The 20,533-nt window shown below is 42.3% G+C and overlaps 1 protein-coding gene across 2 annotated transcripts in view; it reads right to left on the bottom strand.

Moving 5' to 3' along the window:
* Positions 1 to 20,533, bottom strand: part of bbox1 (butyrobetaine (gamma), 2-oxoglutarate dioxygenase (gamma-butyrobetaine hydroxylase) 1) — a 121,105-nt gene that overhangs the window by 29,442 nt on the left and 71,130 nt on the right. For both annotated transcript variants that reach the window (XM_039753717.1, XM_039753728.1), the window contains exon 4: positions 8,428 to 8,626. In XM_039753717.1, the coding sequence (XP_039609651.1) occupies positions 8,428 to 8,626 (199 nt within the window). The remainder of the gene's footprint in view (positions 1 to 8,427; positions 8,627 to 20,533) is intronic.

Raw genomic sequence — 20,533 nt, 5'->3', positions numbered from 1 at the left:
CCAGGGCGAAAACCACACTGTTCCTCCTGAATCCGAGGTTGACTATCCGGACCCTCCTCTCCAGAACCCCCGAATAGACTTTTCCAGGGAGGCTGAGGAGTGTGATCCCTCTATAGTTGGAACACACCCTCCGGTCCCCCTTTTTAAAGAGGGGGACCACCACCCCGTCTGCCAATCCAGAGGCACTGTCCCGATGTCCATGCGATGTTGCAGAGGCGTGTCAACCAAGACAGTCCTACAACATCCAGAGCCTTAAGGAACTCGGTATCTCATCCACCCGGGGCCCTGCCACCAAGGAGTTTTGACCACCTCGGTGACTTCAGTCCCAGAGATGGGAGAGCCCACCTCAGAGTCCCCAGGCTCTGCTTCCTCGTGGAAGGCATGTTAGTGGGATTGAGGAGGTCTTGAAGTACTCCTCCCACCGACCCTAGCGTCAGTGAGGTCAGCAGCGCACCATCCCACCATATCACGGTGTTGACACTGCACTGCTTCCCCTCCTGAGGCGCGGACGGTGGACCAGAATCTCCTCGAAGCCGTCCAAAGTGTTCTCCATGGCCTCTCCAAACTCCTCCCATGCCCGAGTTTTGCCTCAGCAACAACGAAGCGCGTTCGCTTGGCCTGCGGTACCTATCAGCTGCCTCCAGAGACCCACAGGACAAAAAGTCCTATAGGACTCCTTCTTCAGCTTGACGGCATCCCTCACGCGGTGTCCACCAGCGGGTTGGGGATTGCCGCCCCGACAGGCACCGACCACCTTGCGGCCACAGCTCCGGTCAGCCGCCTCAACAATAGAGGCACGGAACATGGCCCATTGGACTCAATGTCCCCACCTCCCTCGGGGCGTGGTTGAAGTTCTGCGGAGGTGGGAGTTGAAGCTACTTCTGACAGGGGACTCTGCCAGCCGTTCCCAGCAGACCCTCACAACACGTTTGGGCCTACCAGGTCTGACCGGCATCTTCCCCACCATGAAGCCAACTCACCACCAGGTGGTGATCAGTTGACAGCTCCGCCCCTCTCTTCACCCGAGTGTCCAAGACATATGGCGCAAGTCCGGCGACCGACCACAAAGTCGATCATCGACCTGAGGCCTAGGGTGTCCTGGTGCCAAGTGCACATATGAACACCCTTATGCTTGAACATGGTGTTCGTTATGGACAATCCATGGCGAGCACAGAAGTCCAATAACAAAACACGCTCGGGTTCAGATCGGGGCCATTCCTCCCAATCACGCCCTTCCAGGTCTCACTGTCATTGCCCCGTGAGCATTGAAGTCTCCCAGCAAAGCGAGGGAATCCCAGAAGGTATGCCCTCTAGCAACCCCTCAGAGACTCCAAAAGGGTGGATACTCCAAACTGCTGTTGGCATACGCACAAACAACAGTCAGGACCCTTCCCCCCACCCGAAGGCGGAGGGAGGCCACCCTCTCGTCCACCGGGGTAAACCCCAATGCACAGGCTCCAGTGGGGGCAATAAGTATGCCCACACCTGCTCGGCCTCTCACGGGGCAACTCCAGAGTGGTAGAGAGTCCAGCCCCTCTCAAGGAGATTGGTTCCAGAGTCCAAGCTGTGCGTCGAGGTGAGTCCGACTATATCTAGCGGAACCTCTCGACCTCGCGCACTAGCTCAGGCTCCTTCCCTTCAGAGAGGTGACATTCCACGTCCCAAGAGCCAGTTTCTGTAGCGGAGGATCAGACCGCCAAGGTCCCGCCGGCCACCACCCAACTCACACTGCACCCAACCTCCTTGGCCCCTCCCATAGGTGGTGAGCCCATGGGGAGGAGGACCCACGTTACCTCTTGGGCTGTGCCCGGCGAGCCCATGGGTGCAGGCCCGGCCACCAGGCGCTCGCTATCGAGCCCCACCTCCAGGCCTGGCTCCAGAGGGGGCCCGGTGACCAGCGTCGGGCAAGGAAAGTCGTCCAAGTTTTATTCTTCATTAGAGGTTTATTGAACCGCTCTTTGTCTCATCCCTCACCTAGGACCAGTTTGCCTTGGGTGGCCCTACCAGGGGCATAAAGCCCCGGACAACATAGCTCCTAGGATCATTGGGAAACGCAAACCCCTCCACCACTATAAGATGACGGTTCAAAGAGGAGGTCTGGAATCCCTAAAGATTTTATTTTTTTCTCCAGCCGTCTGGAGTTTTTTTTTTGTTTTTTCTGTCCCCCCTGGCCATTGGACCTTACTCTTATTCTATGTTAATTAATGTTGACTTATTTTGTTTTCTTATTGTGTCCTTTATTTTTCTATTCTTTATTATGTAAAGCACTTTGAGCTACTGTTTGTATGAAAATGTGCTATATAAATAAAAGTTGTTGTTGTTTAATATAATCTGACATGACAAAAATTCTTATGCAAATTAGTTAATATGAGACATTACAGAAATTAAAAAGTATAATTCTTGTCGCTGCTGCCTCATGGATCTTTCATCTAGTCAGTGTCAGTGTACATTTTGCACATATTCTCCCCATTTCAAGGGTTTTCCTTCCACATCCTCAAAAATGGTTATCTGGTGAATCTAAATTACCACTGTGTAAGTGTGAGTATGTGATTGCATGAGTGGTCCCCTTAATAGACTAGGGTCCTATTCTTGACCGTTTCTTGACTTGAGCCTGCTGCAGTCCGAATTGGTTTCAGTTCCTAGCAATCCTGAATCAAATTAAGCATGTTTGAGAATGTACATACTGTATTTATGTGAAAAAAAAACGTTAGGGTGTTGTACCATGTTAGCCATTATGGATGTAGTGAGAAGTCAAGCAAAATGACACCTTTTATTATGTAATCAATGATGTAATGATGTAACGATTACATCTTGCCTGAAGAAGTGCCTGAGTTGCCTCGAAAGCTTGCTTATTGTAATCTTTTTAGTAAGCCAATAAAAGGTGTCATTTTGCTTGACTTCTCACTGCGTGTAAAAAAGCATGTGATAAATTAAAAGGTTACTTGCTTTTACATTCTACAAAGTACTACTGTGAATAATTGTTTAAAAAAGTTCCACTTCAATTAGTATTTTTTTGTCAGTGTGAATGAATATGGGTGCTAAAATGTTGGGTGTGAGTGTGCCTTGCAATTGAATGGAGCTTTACAATCAATGCTGCCAGGATAGACTATTGCTCCGTGAGACCTTGTACTAAACTTACCTGGGTCTGAATAATGAATGAGCTAATGTTGTTGGAATAACATCAATTAAGTACTCAAATACAAAAGAGATGTAGCTGTTCACAACATCAGCATCACTTGATACCACCCTGAAAAAAGCTTCAGTCCATCACAGAGTACACTGTGCTTACCTGAAACCTGCTTTGTTTTACTCTTATTTAAAAATAATAAAAACACAAGTCAAGGCCATATGATCTCCATACAGGAATAAGAAGCAAGTGAAAGTAAAAGGCAATGCTGAATGCTTATTTTGAAGATGATGACTGCTGGCTGTGTAATACCTGGACACCTGTATCAAACTACAAACATGTTTATGGAATGTTCTGCAGATATAAGTGATGTCTGTGATGTATTTTTACTAACTCTCCAAAGTGAGTTGCTCCCATCAACAACTAACCCCATACAATCGATGAGAACATATATACTGTCTTCACTATCTTCCCTGTTTGATAGTTGAACTCCATAACAGACACACACATAAACACAGTACAGATGCTTAACTTTCTCAAAGGTGTTCAAGCCAATCAAAGGTTGCAGCAGAGCCTAACCCTGAAGCAGCGAACATAAGGCATGAAACTAGTTAATTACAAAGCCCACTTTGGGGCCATCACAGCTGGATACAATTAGTATAATGTGGACATCTTTTGGATGTGGGAAGAGAACCAGGGTCCCTGAAAAGAATGTGGAAATTCTACACAGACAGTCATCAGTTGCAGGACTGGTGCCCAAAACACTAGATCCATAAGAAAGCACTGCTAACTGCTGTACCATTGTGCCTCCTATACAAACACAAAATGTGACCTGAAATTAAGGCAGTGGCCTTTGAACTATATGCTTTGATCTCAGGATAAGTAAACTTGGGTCAAACATAAAGATTTGTTGGGAATTGCCTTATGCAATTCATACTATAAAAACACAATTTCTTTGCCACATTTAATGCTATATGGTAGTGAATGTTCTATTATTAATATTATTATTTATATTTAGATAGTGCTTTTCTCACTACTCAAAGCGCTTTGCAAACTCCACACAGAGAGGACACAGGAAGCAAACCCATGATCTCCTTACTGCAAGGCAGCAGCGCTACCACTGTGGCACAGGGCACCTTGCCACTCAAAAAAAGTTATTTTGTAAATATTATTACTTTATTTCATAAAACATAATTGTTCTTTTACTAAAATAAAAATATTGCTGTTGATATCATTGCACATGCAATTTATGTGCTAAGACAAATATGAAAGGATTAAAACCATGCATATTAGACAATTCAGAGCCAAAAAAGCACTCCTAACAACACTGGGCATCAGTCCATCCCTGGGCAGGGAGCATATGTTCAAAGTACACATAGACAGGGAAGGCACTGGGATAGCAGGTCTCTGGAACTGTGGGGCAGCAACACTTACCACTGCACAAATCACTATAATGATCAATCACATAATTGTCTTTTGATTTTTGCAGCTATATTTACAAATTAATATATAGCATATGTGTTTTTCTTGTATAGCATGTCTTCTTTATATATTGTGATAGTGTATGTTATTCACTGACACAACGTTGTAATAGTGAATCTAGTACCCTTCCATTCATTCAGCCATTTTCCCAGTAGACACTAATTGTTTCTTTGAAAAAAGGGACATCCTAAACTGTGCTAATAAAATACATAATACATTGTTGCCTACACAGTTAAAAAAAAGATTTACCAACGTATTTAATTCCAGAAAAGTATGTAAATAAAACATGGTTTCTAATTTCTAATTTACTTCTTTCATAACAAACTAATGAAGCGTCATATTAGCTTGCCAACTACCAATGCCGTTATTGAGAATTTCTGTTTTTTAACCATCCTTAAGCTAGTTGTGCTTATAATTCTTTCTGTTTTTAATGATTATTGTGTTTTGTCTGTAAAGCATGATGTATAATAAAAATATATAATATAAACTAAAATGTGACTAATGTTTTAAAAATGTTTTACTCAACAGTAAATAAAGAATTTTGAAATATACGGAAAGCGCTGAACAAAACAATATCACCTGTAAGGACCGTTCCATCAACCACCCTGACTGTGACTCTCTAGGGAATAGATTCGGATATGTGTAATCCTTTGATTTCACTGTAAGCAGGACGTGGGTCTCTTGCTCACAGATTCCTCTAACAAATGCCTCCTTACGGTCCCTCACAGCTGTCCTTCTCAGTTCCTGGTATAGACCAGAGTTTCTATCAAGTCGTGTGCTGTTTCTCCTCTCAATAATATCCTCAATAGGATCCATCCAACCCACTATATCCTAACTACAGGGTCACAGGGGTCTGCTGGAGCCAATCCCAGCCAACACAGGGCGCAATGCAGGAAACAAACCCTGGGCAGGGTGCACACACCCACACAAAGCACACACAATGGGCAATTTAGAATCACCAATGCACCTAACCTTCATGTCTTTGGACTGTAGGAGGAAACCAGAGTACCCGGAGGAAACCCACGCAGACACGGGGAGAACATGCAAACTCCACGCAGAGAGGACCCGTGAAGCGAGCCCAGGTCTCCTAACTACGAGGCAGAAATAAATATTTTTAACAAAAACACGCATACCACAATTGTTGGCACCCTTGCATTTAATATTTTGTACAACCTCTCTTTGTCAGTATAACAGCATAGAGTCTTCCCTTGTAACCTTTTATAAGGTTGGAGAATACATAGCATGGCATCTGAGACCATTCTTCTTTACATAATCTCTTCAGATCATCCAGGGTCCTAGGCATTGCTACCTTCCACTCCTTTTCTGATATATTGATTAAGATATTTTTTTCCCAGTGTTGGATCTTTGAAAGGGAGGGACTGTACAATAATTTTATGTATTGCAGAGATGGTGTCTAAGTCCTTGAAATTGTCCAATATTTTTTCCAGCATGTACGAGGGTGCAAGATGAGGAAAATCGGGCAGGTTCTGTTTAACAAAGTTCCTAATTTGAAGATAGTGAAAGAAATGCGTAGCTGGAAAGTTAAATTTGGAATGTAATTGTTCATAGGATGCAAAGATGTCTATATAAAGATCTCTAAGCAATTTAATCCCAAATCTTTTCCAGATATTAAAACTACATATGTTTATGACGGTTGAAAGAGGTGGTTCTCTTGCAGAGGTGCCACAGATAACAGCTTCTCCATCTTAAAATGCTTCTACATTGGTTCCATATTCTGAGTGAGTGAAGCACAATTGGGTTATTATTATATTGCCGATAACTTGCATTTATTGGGGCGCAAAGCAGGGAATATACAGAAGTACTGCAGGATTGTACTTCTATTGTGGACCAGCCCTGTATATTTTCATCTGTTTGTGTCCTGGTTTTTATAGCTTATATGTTTGCTGCCCAGTAATAAAACTGAAAGTTGGTTAGAGCCATGCCACCTTCTGCCTTAGGTCTTTGTAGGGTCGCTCTTTGGATACGTAGATGTTTTGAGTTCCAAATAAATGAGATTATTGTTGAATCCAATTGCTTAAAAATGATTTATTGGTGTATATTGGAATGTTTTGAAATAAAAAAAATGTTAATTCTTCCAGCTAGAGTGAGATGAAGGGTTGACCATCTATGCAAGTCTTGCTTCATTTTTTTCCATGCAGACGGCGAAATTTTGTTGATAAAGAGCTTTGTGTTTACTTGTGATGTTTACTCCTAGGTATTTAAACTGAGCTGCAATGATAAAAGATAGGATGTCTAATCTAATATTATATGCTTGAGAATTCAGTGGAAAGTGAATTCACAGGCACAGAATTTTGTGGGTCTGATATATACAGTGCCATATCATCTGCATATAGAGAAATTTTCTGTTCCAGTCCTTCTCTAATAATCCCTTTATCTGATCAGCATTTCAACAGTGAACCGCCGGTGGTTCAATGGCGATTGCAAATAGCAGTGGTGACAAGGGGGGTCCTTGTCTGTACCACGTTCTATTTTAAAGTAGTCTGAACAAATATCATATTCATACAAACGAAGCTTCTGGATTGATATACAGTAGTTTGATCCATTCACAAATGTTCAGGCCAAACCCAAATTTCTCTAATGTAGTGAAAAGGTATTTCCATTCAATCATGTCAAGTGCTTTTTCTGCATCCAATGATAATAATATTTCTGGGGTGTTTGACTTTGATGGTGAGTATATTACATTAAACAGGTGTCGAAGATTGGAAGATAAGTGTCGACCCTTGATAAATTCAGTTTGATCTTGTGATATTACCGAAGGCAGTACTTTCTCCATCCTTTTAGCTATAATTTTTGAGAGCATCTTAACATCATTATTCAGAAGTGAAATTGGTCTGTATGATGCACATTGTAATAAGTCCTTATTTTGTTTAGGGAAGACGGTGATTAATGCTTGGTGAAAAGTTTGAGGGAGAATTTGATTGTCTCTAGCTTCTGTAAATGTTGCTAATAGGAGGGGAGCTAGCTGAGCGGAGAATTTCTTATAAAATTCTGCAGAGTAGCCATCAAGGCCTGCTGCTTTCTCACCTTGAAGTGACTTTATATCATCTAGTAATTCTGATAGCGCCACAGGTTTATCCAATTCCTCCGCACTAAAAGTATCTATTTGTGGTATCTGTACTGTATCTGTAATGTATCCAGCAATGTATTAGATTGAGTATTGCCTTCTTTAAACTCAGTAAAATAAGGATTTACAGTAGTCTCTAAATGTGTGCGTTATATTTTTATGGTCAATGATTTTGTCTCCATTCATGTTGGTGATTACTGGGATTGCATTGCAAACTTCTTGCTTGTGGATTTATTGAGCTAAAAGCTTATTAGCTTTCTCTACGTGTTCATAGTAATGATGTCTGGATTTATAAATTAGTTGTTCAGTTTCTTTAGTTGTCAAGAGGTTGAGTTCTGAATGCAGAGCCTGCCTTTTCCTATGTAGAGGCTCGCTTGGGAGCCTGGCATGTTCTTCATCTATTCTAGTAATTTCGCTTTCTAGCTCTAATACTTTCTTGGTTTCTAATTTATTCTTGTGGGAAAGATATGAAATAATCTGTCCTCTTAAGAAACCCTTTAGAATTACCCAGAGTATTCCTGCAGAAACATCTGAGGATGTATTTGTTGTAATTTTAAAGGCTGAAATTTTAAAACTATGTAGTTGAACAAAAATACTTCTCATTGTCACTATCTCTGCCACATACTGCATTATATAGTACATACAGTATACTTCAACAAAAAAACAAGGAAAAAAAAGGTAATAAATTCTTTTAGAAAATGACAGGAAAAAGAAATTAATAATGTTAGCCTACCCATAAAAAGTAAGGCGGAGGTAACCAATCCTTTCAGACAGTTTTGCAACCTCTCCTTGCTGTATGTCTGCACCTTTCAAAAGTACAATACCAGTACTACGCAGGGTGGTCAGCCAGAATAATGCAGCTTGGTCATTAGTTAGGACCTTCTTGAAACTGACTGTGGGAATGCGCAAGTCTGAGCTCCAATAATAGCGCTCTGAAAAGGGAGAAAAAACAAAAAAAAAAGTTGTATCAATGCATATTCTGCTAATAACCTGTCATTTAAATTCTTGATCCAGGATAATAATACATATATAAAACAATTTTAGGAAATTTTATTATGGAATGGTCTCGACATTGCACTGGTGGGCATCTTTAAATCTTTGAGCAGTGAAACCACTTTTTTTTCATCCACTTTAATTAGAAAGCATTAATACTGGTCTGCTTGCTATGTAAAAGTATTCTTAGATGTCAAACTATTTAATATTAATTGCAATGTTTTGCATCTCTTCCTGTTCTGAATACAAAAGAAGCCCATGTTATTATTAAAAAATATAAGAATAATGCTTAAACACAGTACTGCTGAGGGCTGGAAATATAGGTTACATAGTTACAGTTAAGAGAAATGCATACTGAAAACTTAAGAGATTATTAATTCAAAATAGAGATCAAACAGAAGTTAGTCTTTAGACACAGAGAGAAGCAAAACAATGTAATACTTTTTCTGAATGCACAAGATGTTGAACAATGGACTTTAAAAATCTAATATTCTAATAATCTAAAAACCTGAGTCAGAAAATAGGGGGATTGCCAAAAGATGAAGAAATGGTTTACTTTTAATTCTGTGTATACGTACTATAAGTTTTATGACTGCTTAATTGAACAGTAAATTCCAAAAGTACGACATCACAGGATTGCTGGATACATCTACTAGCACTTTTCCTTGACATGATTTGCTCACCTTTCTGCCAGAAAATGAATTACTTGACATTATCCTTTATAAAATAAAGCTAAATGAGTTTCTGCAAATTATAGAAGATCATCCAGGCCCTAATGCTGGTAAGAGGCCTCAAAATGTGACATTAATGTATGTGTGCATGTGACGTATTAAGCCCCGAACTGGTTCCTGCTTTTTGCTCATTGTCTTTGTTGGTGCCAGGACTGACTCTGGCTTTATGCAGTACTTTATTGAGAAAACTGGGATAACAAAGTTGATGGGTGAACTTGGAATTACCTAGTTTAAATTACACTTTCTTGCAGATCTGGCTCTTGGCTTTGTGATACAGCTTTCCTGCATGGTCGCTCTCTTAACTTTGCTGCACACACCACCTGTTACACATGCTTAACCATTTACAGAAGGTTAAAATATAACACTCCCAATATTTAAGACTAAGCTGAGTTTTAAATGTTTGGAAATGTGAAATATCAAGGCAATTTAAATTCCAAGAGTGGTTATACTTGCTTTTCTTTTAATGACTTTGTGCATTTGTACAAATATCTAATGCATGACATATACCTTCTTGCTTTGAGTATTTCAAGGGTTCAGCAGTTGTTTTCATTTCATTCTTGACACTATAGTCACACTTCCCAATGTTTTTTGATGTCTTTGGACTTTATATTAAAGACTACAAGCAGTAAAAAATTTCACTGATTCACTGCTAAACTAGTCATTCATTTATTTTCTAAACTTTCTATGTCCCCTCCTCCCTTCCATTGGGCTGCATGTTTCTGAAATAGCATGATGAAAGAATTAGTATTTTTTAGTATTAATAGAAATATTTTTGGTATATTACAACAGAGATTTCAAGGACTGGCATTGTACGGGGGTTTAGCTGGGCAGCTAAGCAAATGGTATAGGTGACCACTTATTGCATGAGATAAAGCAATCAGCTTGTAGTGTCCCAGGTAGAACATAGCAACTATACTTCCATCCATCCATCCATCCTCTTCCGCTTATCCGAGGTCGGGTCGCAGGGGCAGCAGCTTAAGTAGAGAGGCCCAGACTTCCCTCTCCCCGGCCACTTCTTCCAGCTCTTCCGGGAGAATCCCAAGGCGTTCCCAGGCCAGCCGGCAGACATAGTCCCTCCAGCGTGTCCTGGGTCTTCCCCGGGGCCTCCTCCCGGTTGGACGTGCCCGGAACACCTCCCCAGGGAGGCGTCCAGGAGGCATCCTGATCAGATGCCCGAGCCACCTCATCTGACTCTTCTCGATGCGGAGGAGCAGCGGCTCTACTCTGAGCCCATCCCGGATGACTGAGCTTCTCACCCTATCTTTAAGGGAAAGCTCAGACACCCTGCGGAGGAAACTCATTTCAGCCGCTTGTATTCGCAATCTCGTTCTTTCGGTCACTACCCATAGCTCATGACCATAGGTGAGGGTAGAAGCGTAGATCGACTGGTAAATTGAGAGCTTTGCCTTACGGCTCAGCTCCTTTTTCACCACGACAGACCGTTGCAGAGCCCGCATCACTGTGGATGCCGCACCAATCCGCCTGTCGCTCACGCTCCATTCTTCCATCACTCGTGAACAAGACCCCAAGATACTTGAACTCCTCCACTTGGGGCAGGATCTCTCCCCCAACCCTGAGAGGGCACTCCACCCTTTTCCGGCTGATGACCATGGTCTCGGATTTGGAGGTGTTGATTCTCATCCCAGCCGCTTCACACTCAGCTGCAAACCGATCCAGAGAGAGCTGAAGTTCACGGCCTTATGAAGCAAACAGGACAACATCATCTGCAAAAAGCAGTGACCCAATCCTGAGTCCACCAAATCGGACCCCTTCAACACCCTGGCTGCGCCTAGAAATTCTGTCCATAAAAGTTATGAACAGAATCGGTGACAAATGGCAGCCCTGGCGGAGTCAAACTCTCACTGGAAACGGGCTCGACTTACTGCCGGCAATGCGGACCAGGCTCTGACACCGGTTGTACAGGGACCGAACAGCCCTTATCAGGGGGTCCGGTACCCCATACTCCCGGAGCACCCCCCACAGGATTCCCCGAGGGACATGGTCGAACGCCTTTTCCAAGTCCACAAAACATATGTAGACTGGTTGGGCAAACTCCCATGCACCCTCCAGGACTCTGCTAAGGGTGAAGAGCTGGTCCACTGTTCCGCAACCAGGATGAAAACCACACTGTTCCTCCTGAATCCGAGGTTTAAAGAGGGGGACCACCACCCCGGTCTGCCAATCCAGAGGCACTGTTACCGATGTCCATGCGATGTTGCAGAGACGTTTCAACCAAGACAGTCCTACAACATCCAGAGCCTTAAGGAACTCGGGTATCTCATCCACCCGGGGCCCTGCCACCAAGGAGTTTTTTGACCACCTCGGTGACTTCAGTCCCAGAGATGGGAGAGCCCACCTCAGAGTCCCCAGGCTCTGCTTCCTCATTGGAAGGCATGTTAGTGGGATTGAGGAGGGCTTCAAGTACTCCCCACCGACCCACAACGTTCCGAGTCGAGGTCAGCAGCGCACCATACCAACCATATACGGTGTTGACACTGCACTGCTTCCCCCTCCTGAAACTCCGGACGGTGGACCAGAATCTCCTCGAAGCCATCCAAAGTCGTTCTCCATGGCCTCTCCAAACTCCTCCCATGCCCAAGTTTTTGCCTCAGCAACAACCGAAGCCGCATTCCACTTGGCCTGCTGGTACCTATCAGCTGCCTCCAGAGACCCACAGGACAAAAAGTCCTATAGGACTCCTTCTTCAGCTTGACGGCATCCCTCACCGCCAGTGTCCACCAACGGGTTCGGGGATTGCTGCCACAACAGGCACCGACCACCTTGCGGCCACAGCTCCGGTCAGCCGCCTCAACAATAGAGGCACGGAACATGGCCCATTCGGACTCAATGTCCTCCACCTCCCTCGGGACGTGGTTGAAGTTCTGCGGAGGTGGGAGTTGAAGCTACTTCTGACAGGGGACTCTGCCAGCCGTTCCCAGCAGACCCTCACAACATGTTTGGGCCTACCAGGTCTGACCGGCATCTTCCCCCACCATCGAAGCCAACTCACCACCAGGTGGTGATCAGTTGACAGCTCCGCCCCTCTCTTCACCCGAGTGTCCAAGACATATGGCCGCAAGTCCAACGACACAACCACAAAGTCGATCATCGACCTGAGGCCTAGGGTGTCCTGGTGCCAAGTGCACATATGAACACCCTTATGCTTGAACATGGTGTTCGTTATGGACAATCCGTGGCGAGCACAGAAGTCCAATAACAAAACACCCTTTCGGGGGGCCATTCCTCCCAATCACGCCCTTCCAGGTCTCACTGTCATTGCCCACGTGAGCATTGAAGTCTCCCAGCAAAACGAGGGAATCCCAGAAGGTATGCCCTCTAGCACCCCTCCAGAGACTCCAAAAGGGTGGATACTCCAAACTGCTGTTGGCATACGCACAAACAACAGTCAGGACCCTTCCCCCCACCCGAAGGCGGAGGGAGGCCACTCTCTCGTCCACTGGGGTAAACCCCAATGCACAGGCTCCGAGTCGGGGGGCAATAAGTATGCCCACACCTGCTCGGCCTCTCACCGGGGGCAACTCCAGAGTGGTAGAGAGTCCAGCCCCTCTCAAGGAGATTGGTTCCAGAGTCCAAGCTGTGCGTCGAGGTGAGTCCGACTATATCTAGCCGGAACCTCTTGACCTCGCGCACTAGCTCAGGCTCCTTCCCCTTCAGACAGGTGACATTCCACGTCCCAAGAGCCAGTTTCTGTAGCCGAGGATCAGACCGCCAAGGTCCCCGCCTTCGGCCACCACCCAACTCACACTGCACCCAACCTCCTTGGCCCATCCCATAGGTGGTGAGCCCATGGGGAGGAGGACCCACGTTACCTCTTCGGGCTGTGCCCGGCCGAGCCCCATGGGTGCAAGCCCGGCCACCAGGCAATCGCCATCGAGCCCCACCTCCAGGCCTGGCTCCAGAGGGGTGCCCCGGTGACCCGCGTCCGGGCATGGGAAAACGTCGTCCAAGGTTTTTATTCTTCATCGGAGGTTTGTTGAACCGCTGTTTGTCTCATCCCTCACCTAGGACCAGTTTGCCTTGGGTGGCCCTACCAGGGGCATAAAGCCCCGGACAACATAGCTCCTAGGATCACTGGGACACGCAAACCCCTCCACCACGATAAGGTGACTGTTCAAGGAGGCAACTATACTTTTCAGGTTATAAATATTTCCACTTCGATGACCTGATCAATATGCAGTATTTTGTTCTCTTTTTGGTTAATGTCATGGCCTGAAAATAGCCATAAAGGACAAAAAAAAAAATACTATAATTTGCTATAAGCTTATTAATGCTTTTACAAATAAATAAAGGAATTTAACAATCACTAAAATTAGGATTAGTGTTGGCAGATTTGTGGGATGTAGTAGTGTACCCTGGCAGCACTGGGTATAATACACGCTCATGCACTTACAACTAGCTAATTTAGAATGGTCAATGAGCTCAACAAGTTTATCTTTGGGATATGGGAAGAATATACAGTACCAGGAGAAAACTTAAATGGTCGTAGTGAGAATATGCAGAGTACATATGGGTACATCACTCACTAGGTAGGGAACTGAACCCAAGGGATATTCACTGAATTAACCTAAATAAATAAAGCTCACCTTTAAAAGAAGAAAGGGCAATGGGGTAAGAAAAAAACTCACATACATATAATATGGCAGTCTGGAACACATTTTTTTTTATTGTTGCACAGTGCTAAGAGAGACTGGAAATGAAAAGACAGGAAATGCTAAGACTGATTTTTGTGAAACCATTTTTTTATTTTTAATTAATCATTAATACAATTCAAAAATTATATATTACTGTGCAAAAAGGTTAAATAACTTTATCAGGTGATGGTTTGAATTGGGGTTTCTTAATTATGCCTTAATTAAAGCTATTTTTACATCATGCAAAGATTTATTAATCATTAGTGTCAATTGTCAAAATTTGCCAAAGCAAATATGCTGTATTCCCTTAAAATATTTCTGGAAATGTTTGGATGGTTCATGTGAAGATATTTTTCCCAGCTCTCCATGATGCTTTGCAAGGCACGCATAGTATTTCAGAGCTGCAGGAGCCATGCACAGAACTTTCATTCCTACTGTAAGATCACTGTTGATCAGTACATCTCCATCCATCATGTGTTAAAAAAATAAAAACATTATTTTCATTTAGTTGCCACCAGATATATAACACTAATCTGATTTGCATGCATAATTAGCCATGCACCTATCCTAGCACAAGCCTTAAGAGATGCCCTTCTCTTATCAGGAAATAGAGGAGACCCTGTCAAATAAAAATAATGAAAGATTCATTACTATTTACAAGGAGTTTCTTTCTTATCTCCACAGATACATATGAAACAAAAAAGATCTTCCAGCTGTGCACAGAGTTGCAAGTCCCATGTTGCCAATTTGTGGCCCAGCCAATGTGTGCCTCCAGATTGGAACTCTATGAATGCAATAATGTATATTCAAATTGCTTACTGCTAATTTGTTGCCATTTGTTATATTTTGTTTGTGGTGTTTTATTGCCTCACAATTCAGGTCATATTTTTAACAATAATAATTGGTCCAAATTAGTTGGGAGATACTTCCTTAGCCCTCTGAGAGACATAAAAGACCATTGGACCACTAGAATCCACTCAAAAACTAGCTCAGCTCATCCTTCCTCATTGCTTTCAAAGCATTTTGCGGAGTTTGGCAAAATTCCTGAACAACATTTCTGTTATTTTGACGCACCTGCAGTAAAGCCAATTCTGAGGGGTTCGCTTACCACTATTGATCATTCACACAACAGTTTGCTCTTTAATAGGCTTCAGTCAAATGTTTGACATTTTCAGACAATCTATGTACTTCATTAGTTTTATTCTGTAAACATTTTCTACTAACAACAGAAGCTCATGACTGGACATGTCCTATGATAAACTAATATGATGTTCATCGTTGGTGTTTGTCTCATAGTGATTGCTCTCGTGGCTGTAAACTGAGGGAAGATATGTGAAGATACAGCATAATTCTTGCTGAACTACAGACTGCCTTAATGTCCATTCTGATATTATTTAGTTACCCGATACCCTCACTGAAGACAGGGTAAAGTCTTTCAAATCTAGTTACAAAAATAACACTAAAAGGTCAATAAACCTAGGTTGAAATGTTATTGAAGTCAAACATTTGGATATTATTCTGAGAGCCCTAATCCACTAACAGAATTTGAAGCACAAATATTTTTTTTTTCTAATTTAAAGTTTCACTCTTATAACACAATTAATTAATGACTGTGTGATTTCACTCTAGGACTGAACCTGTTGTTTTTATAGGTTTATTCTTAGGATTCTGGTTTCCTTCCACTATATCTGCCTCTTGCAGTGCTTCAATATCAGAAACAAGGGCAAGCGTTCTTGAGCCACTTGTAAATAATAAGATGATTTAGATTGCATGTCTGATCCAACATCATCTTGTTTTTGTATGAAAGAGCTTAGTAGTGAGGCAACAACATAGCAAGGGGATGGTGCAAAAGTGTCAAGTGCTTTTATTTAAAACAACAACAAAAATAAAGTGTTCAAATTAAAGTGCAGTGCATACAAAATTCTTCAAATAAATAATCCATAAAAGCAGATATGACACATGGAGGTTAAAACCAATAAATAGATAAAGTCTTCTTAAAAACAACGAGGTTAAAATAATGCAGGAAGCAATCTATATTCTCTATCTAGCAGCTCCCCTGCTTCCCATGTCTGGGCTTCTCAACAGGGGAGTCTCCTACTTGCAGCCCACCTTCACTCTGCCTACAGCTGTTTAGTTCGCCTCTCCGATCCCTGACTCTGGTAGGCTCCTCCTGACAGAGACTTGGGATCCACAGTGAGCAGGGCGCCCACGCTGTGGAATACACTCCCCAAGTCCCAAGCCCTGCGGCCTTACGCGGAGAGTCATCCGCCTTCCGGTCAATCCCGCTACATGATCACTCAGCGGGAGTGACCACTACTACTATTCTCTGGGTGTCAGCCCAATACCCAGGCTCTCTGTTCAGCTGCAACGTGAGCCTACACTCGCTCGCTCTCCTGCACCGACTTTCTTTCTCTGTCCATTGCTTCCTGCTTTCTTCCTGCAACCTCCATTATTTTTCTTTCCTTTCTTCTTTCTCTCCCCACTGCTTCCTGCTTTCCTCCTGCAACCTCCCGTCCGTTCTTTCTTTTTCTTAGCCGACTCACGCTTCTATTTACCTAGAGGGCATGGCAGCTGTGGCAAATCAGCAGCCCCAGGAACAATCATGAATGTGGACGGTTTCTCACCTGTGAACTTAGGTAAGAAATGCCCACATCGCGAATCACCCCGAGAACTGCTTCAGACACACAACCACTACGCCCCCTCATCAAGCTGCGAGCGCGATGATTATTTATTTTAAAAGTGGCCCTTTGACAGGTGCTGTGGACCTGCTACACCACAAGTATTCTTGGAAACCTTGTTATGGTGGTTTAAATGAAGCAGCAAGACTCGCAGCAAAATGCAAGAGTGCTACTCCAAGAATATTAAAGCAAATGGCACAAGTGCATTACATGAGGTGGCTCCTAACTGATCTATAACAAAACACAGTGCACTTGTGGCATTTCTCTTCATCTATAATCATGCCATCTGAACCACAGATACAAAATAATGAATTAAGCACACAACAGAGGAATCGAAAGAAAGACAATACAAAGTACAAAGTAGCAGAACACAAATAAACCCTGCGGGCTCTCTCATGTTTAACCCAAGATCAAACGACTTGTCCAGCTGCCACCTTTTCAGGTAGCATAAAACATTCCTTTCAATATTTCCTGGGACTCTGGCTTGATCTCAATCTTTTCCTCTCACCAGTGGGACTTGCTTTGTCCGTTGTTGGGTTCCTAAGAGGAGGAACCAATTGGTTAGATACCACCAAGTCCCTACAACACCAGTTTCTCAAACCAAGCTAATTTAAACATAAGGGCATGTCTTTATGATATTGCAGAAAATTATAATATAGGACAAAACTGGCATGTATGGGAAGAAATACTAACTTCCCAAAACAGTGACAGGGTAGAAAGTCAAACACAGGTCTCCATGGCTCTGAGGTAGAAGTAATTACCACTACATTATTATATGGCCTAATCTAGTAAGCATACAACAGATATTAGTTATTTTAAGTTTTTTTAAAGTGAAGACCAGTATAGCAAAAAAAAGAGTATAGATTTTAATCAGACTATGAAATCAGTCTACTGTTCATACTGAAAGAATTGCTTCCTTGGTGCTTTAAGAGCTTATTCTAAAATATTATTGATTAGATCATGCCAGGTTTTGAAAAAATTCTGTACTGTTCCTCTAATTGAGAATTAGATTTTTTCCAATTTCAAATAGTATAAAACATCAGTTTCCCACTGACTTAAAAGAGGGGAGTTAGAATTCTTCCAGTTTAGCAAAATATGTCTTCGTGCCAATAGTGTAGTGAATGGAATCACAGTTTGTTTATCCTTCTCCACTTTAAGCCCATCTGGAAGAACACCAAACACAGCTGTTAATGGGTTAGGAGGGATTGTGACACCAAGGCTGTCTGAAAGGCACTTAAAAAATTTGGTTCAAAATGATGTTAATTTGCTGCAGGCCCAAAACATGTGGCCCAGTGAAGCTGGGACATGATTGCAACATTCGCAGGTTGGATCTTGACCTGGGAACATTTTGGACAGTTTTAAGCAAGACAGATGTGCTTGATATATAATTTTGAGTTGAATAATTGTATGCTTTGCGCATATGGAGCTTGAGTGAATTCTCTGCATTGCTACCTTCCACTCCTTTTCTGATATGTTGATTATTGTCCTCTTGGATCTTTGAAGTGAGGGACTGTGAAATAATTTTATATATTGCAGAGATGATGTCTAAGTCCTCGAAATTGAGCAATATTTTTTCCAGCCTGGAGGAGGGTGCAAGATGAGGAAAATCGGGCAGGTTCTGTTTAACAAAGTCCCTAATTTGAAGATAGTGAAAGAAATGTGTAGCTGGAAAGTTAAATTTGGATTGTACTTGTTCATAGGATGCAAAGATGTTGTCTATATAAAGATCTCTAAGCAATCTAATCCTAAATCTTTTCCAGATATTAAAAACTGCATATGTTTGCGAGGGTTGAAAGAGGTGGTTCTCTTGCAGAGGTGCCACAAATAAAAGATTCTCCATCCTAAAATGCTTTCTACATTGGTTCCATATTCTGAGTGAGTGAAGCACAATTGGATTATTAGTACATTGGCAATAACTTACATCTGTTGGGGCACAGAGGAGGGAAAATAAAGAAGTACTGCAGGATTTTACTTCTATTGTGGACCAAGCCTGTGTATATTCATCTATTTGTGTCCAGGTTTTTATAGCTTGTATGTTTGCTGCCCAGTAATAAAACTGAAAGTTAGGTAGTGCCATGCCACCTTCTGCCTTAGGTCTTTGTAGGGTCGCTTTTTGAATGTGTGGATGTTTTGAGTTCCAAATAAATGAGGTTATTGTTGAATCTAATTGCTTAAAAATGATTTATTAATGTATACTGGAATGTTTTCAAATAAAAAAAGAAGCTTAGGAAGAATACTCATCTTAATAACTAATTCTTCCAGCTAGAGTGAGATGAAGGGTTGACCATCTATGTAAATCTTGATTAATTTTTTTCCATACAGATGGCAAAATTTTATTGATAAACAGCTTTGTGTTTACTTGTGATGTTAACCCCTAGGTATTTAAACTGATCTGCAATGATTAAAGGTAGGGTGGTCAATCTAATATTATATGCTTGAAAATTCACTGGAAAGAGTACACTTTTATTCAAACTAATTCTGAGACCAGAGATCTTTTGAAATTCTGTGAGTGCTGTTAAGACTGCAGGCACAGAATTTTGTGGGTCTGATATACAGTAATCCCCCGCTATATCGCGCTTCGACTTTCACAGCTTCACTCTGTCGTGGATTTTATATGTAAGCATAACTAAATATATAATGCAGATTTTTCGCTGCTTCGTGGGTTCCGCGGACAATGTGTCTTTTTACTTCCTGTACATGCTTCCTCAGTTGGTTTGCCCAGTTGATTTCATACAAGGGACGCTATTGGCGGATGACTGAGAAGCTAACCAATCAGAGCACACAGTTAAATTCTCCTGACTGAGAAGCTAACCAATCAGAGCACGCAGTTAAGTTCTGCTGACTGAGAAGCTAACCAATCAGAGCATGCAGTTAAGTTCCTGTGTGCTGAATGCAGTGTTAACCAGGAAGTCTCGTCTCGCTCATTCAGCATCAACGTGTTTCGCTGTGTAAAGAGTTAACTTTTTTGCTCTTTTGTTTTTATCTTTGTGCATAGTCAAGCCCTTCATTATGGCTCCAAAACGATCTGCTCCTGCTTCAGGGGCCGTGCCCAAGCGCCAACGGAAGATGTTAACGATTGCCGAAAAGGTAAACGTTTTGCATTTGTTGAAGGAAGGGAAAAGCTACACCGCTGTAGGACATCAATACAGCATCAATGAGGCTACAATTCTTTTTATTTAAAAAGTAGTAAAGGAATATAAGATCTACGGTCGCAGTGTCCTTTTAACCAGGGTGCAAAACGAGTTGTAAGTGGATGTAATAAGGCAGTAGTCTGGATAGAACCTGCTTTAGGGATTTGGATTGAAGACTGCCAGAAGAAGAACAACGGCAGTGCTACACAATCGCCTGAAGTGGCTCCTTTAGATGAGCTGTAACGCTCTCCTTTGTTGTGCAGTAAAATTAAACTCATTGTTATCGGACAAGTCATCGTGTCACTGTTGGCGAGTAATCATAATTAATTTTCTACTTACAGTACTTAGTACATGTACATACGTTTAGTGTCACTGTACACACATTTACTGTATACTATTTTTCTTGCATTGTATGTATTTATTGCTGGTGGCCTGTCTATCATAATGGCTGTATCATATGTGATATCGGAGACACTCGATATCTTTAAAATATTTAGGTTTTACTGTATATAAACAGTGTGTTTATATACATAATTTCAATGAATCTTACCTAATATCTATGAGAATACAAAGGGATTATGCTGTATAACTCTGCGGGGAATATTTATAAAGAGTGTGGGAGAGTTTATAAGGGCTTAAAATATATAAAAATAA

The sequence above is a fragment of the Polypterus senegalus genome, chromosome 1, assembly GCF_016835505.1.
Source record: "Polypterus senegalus isolate Bchr_013 chromosome 1, ASM1683550v1, whole genome shotgun sequence".
Classification (NCBI taxonomy): Eukaryota; Metazoa; Chordata; class Cladistia; order Polypteriformes; family Polypteridae; genus Polypterus; species Polypterus senegalus.
The sequence above is the reverse complement of the archived record's forward strand: the minus strand, read 5'-3'. Positions and strand labels throughout refer to the sequence as shown.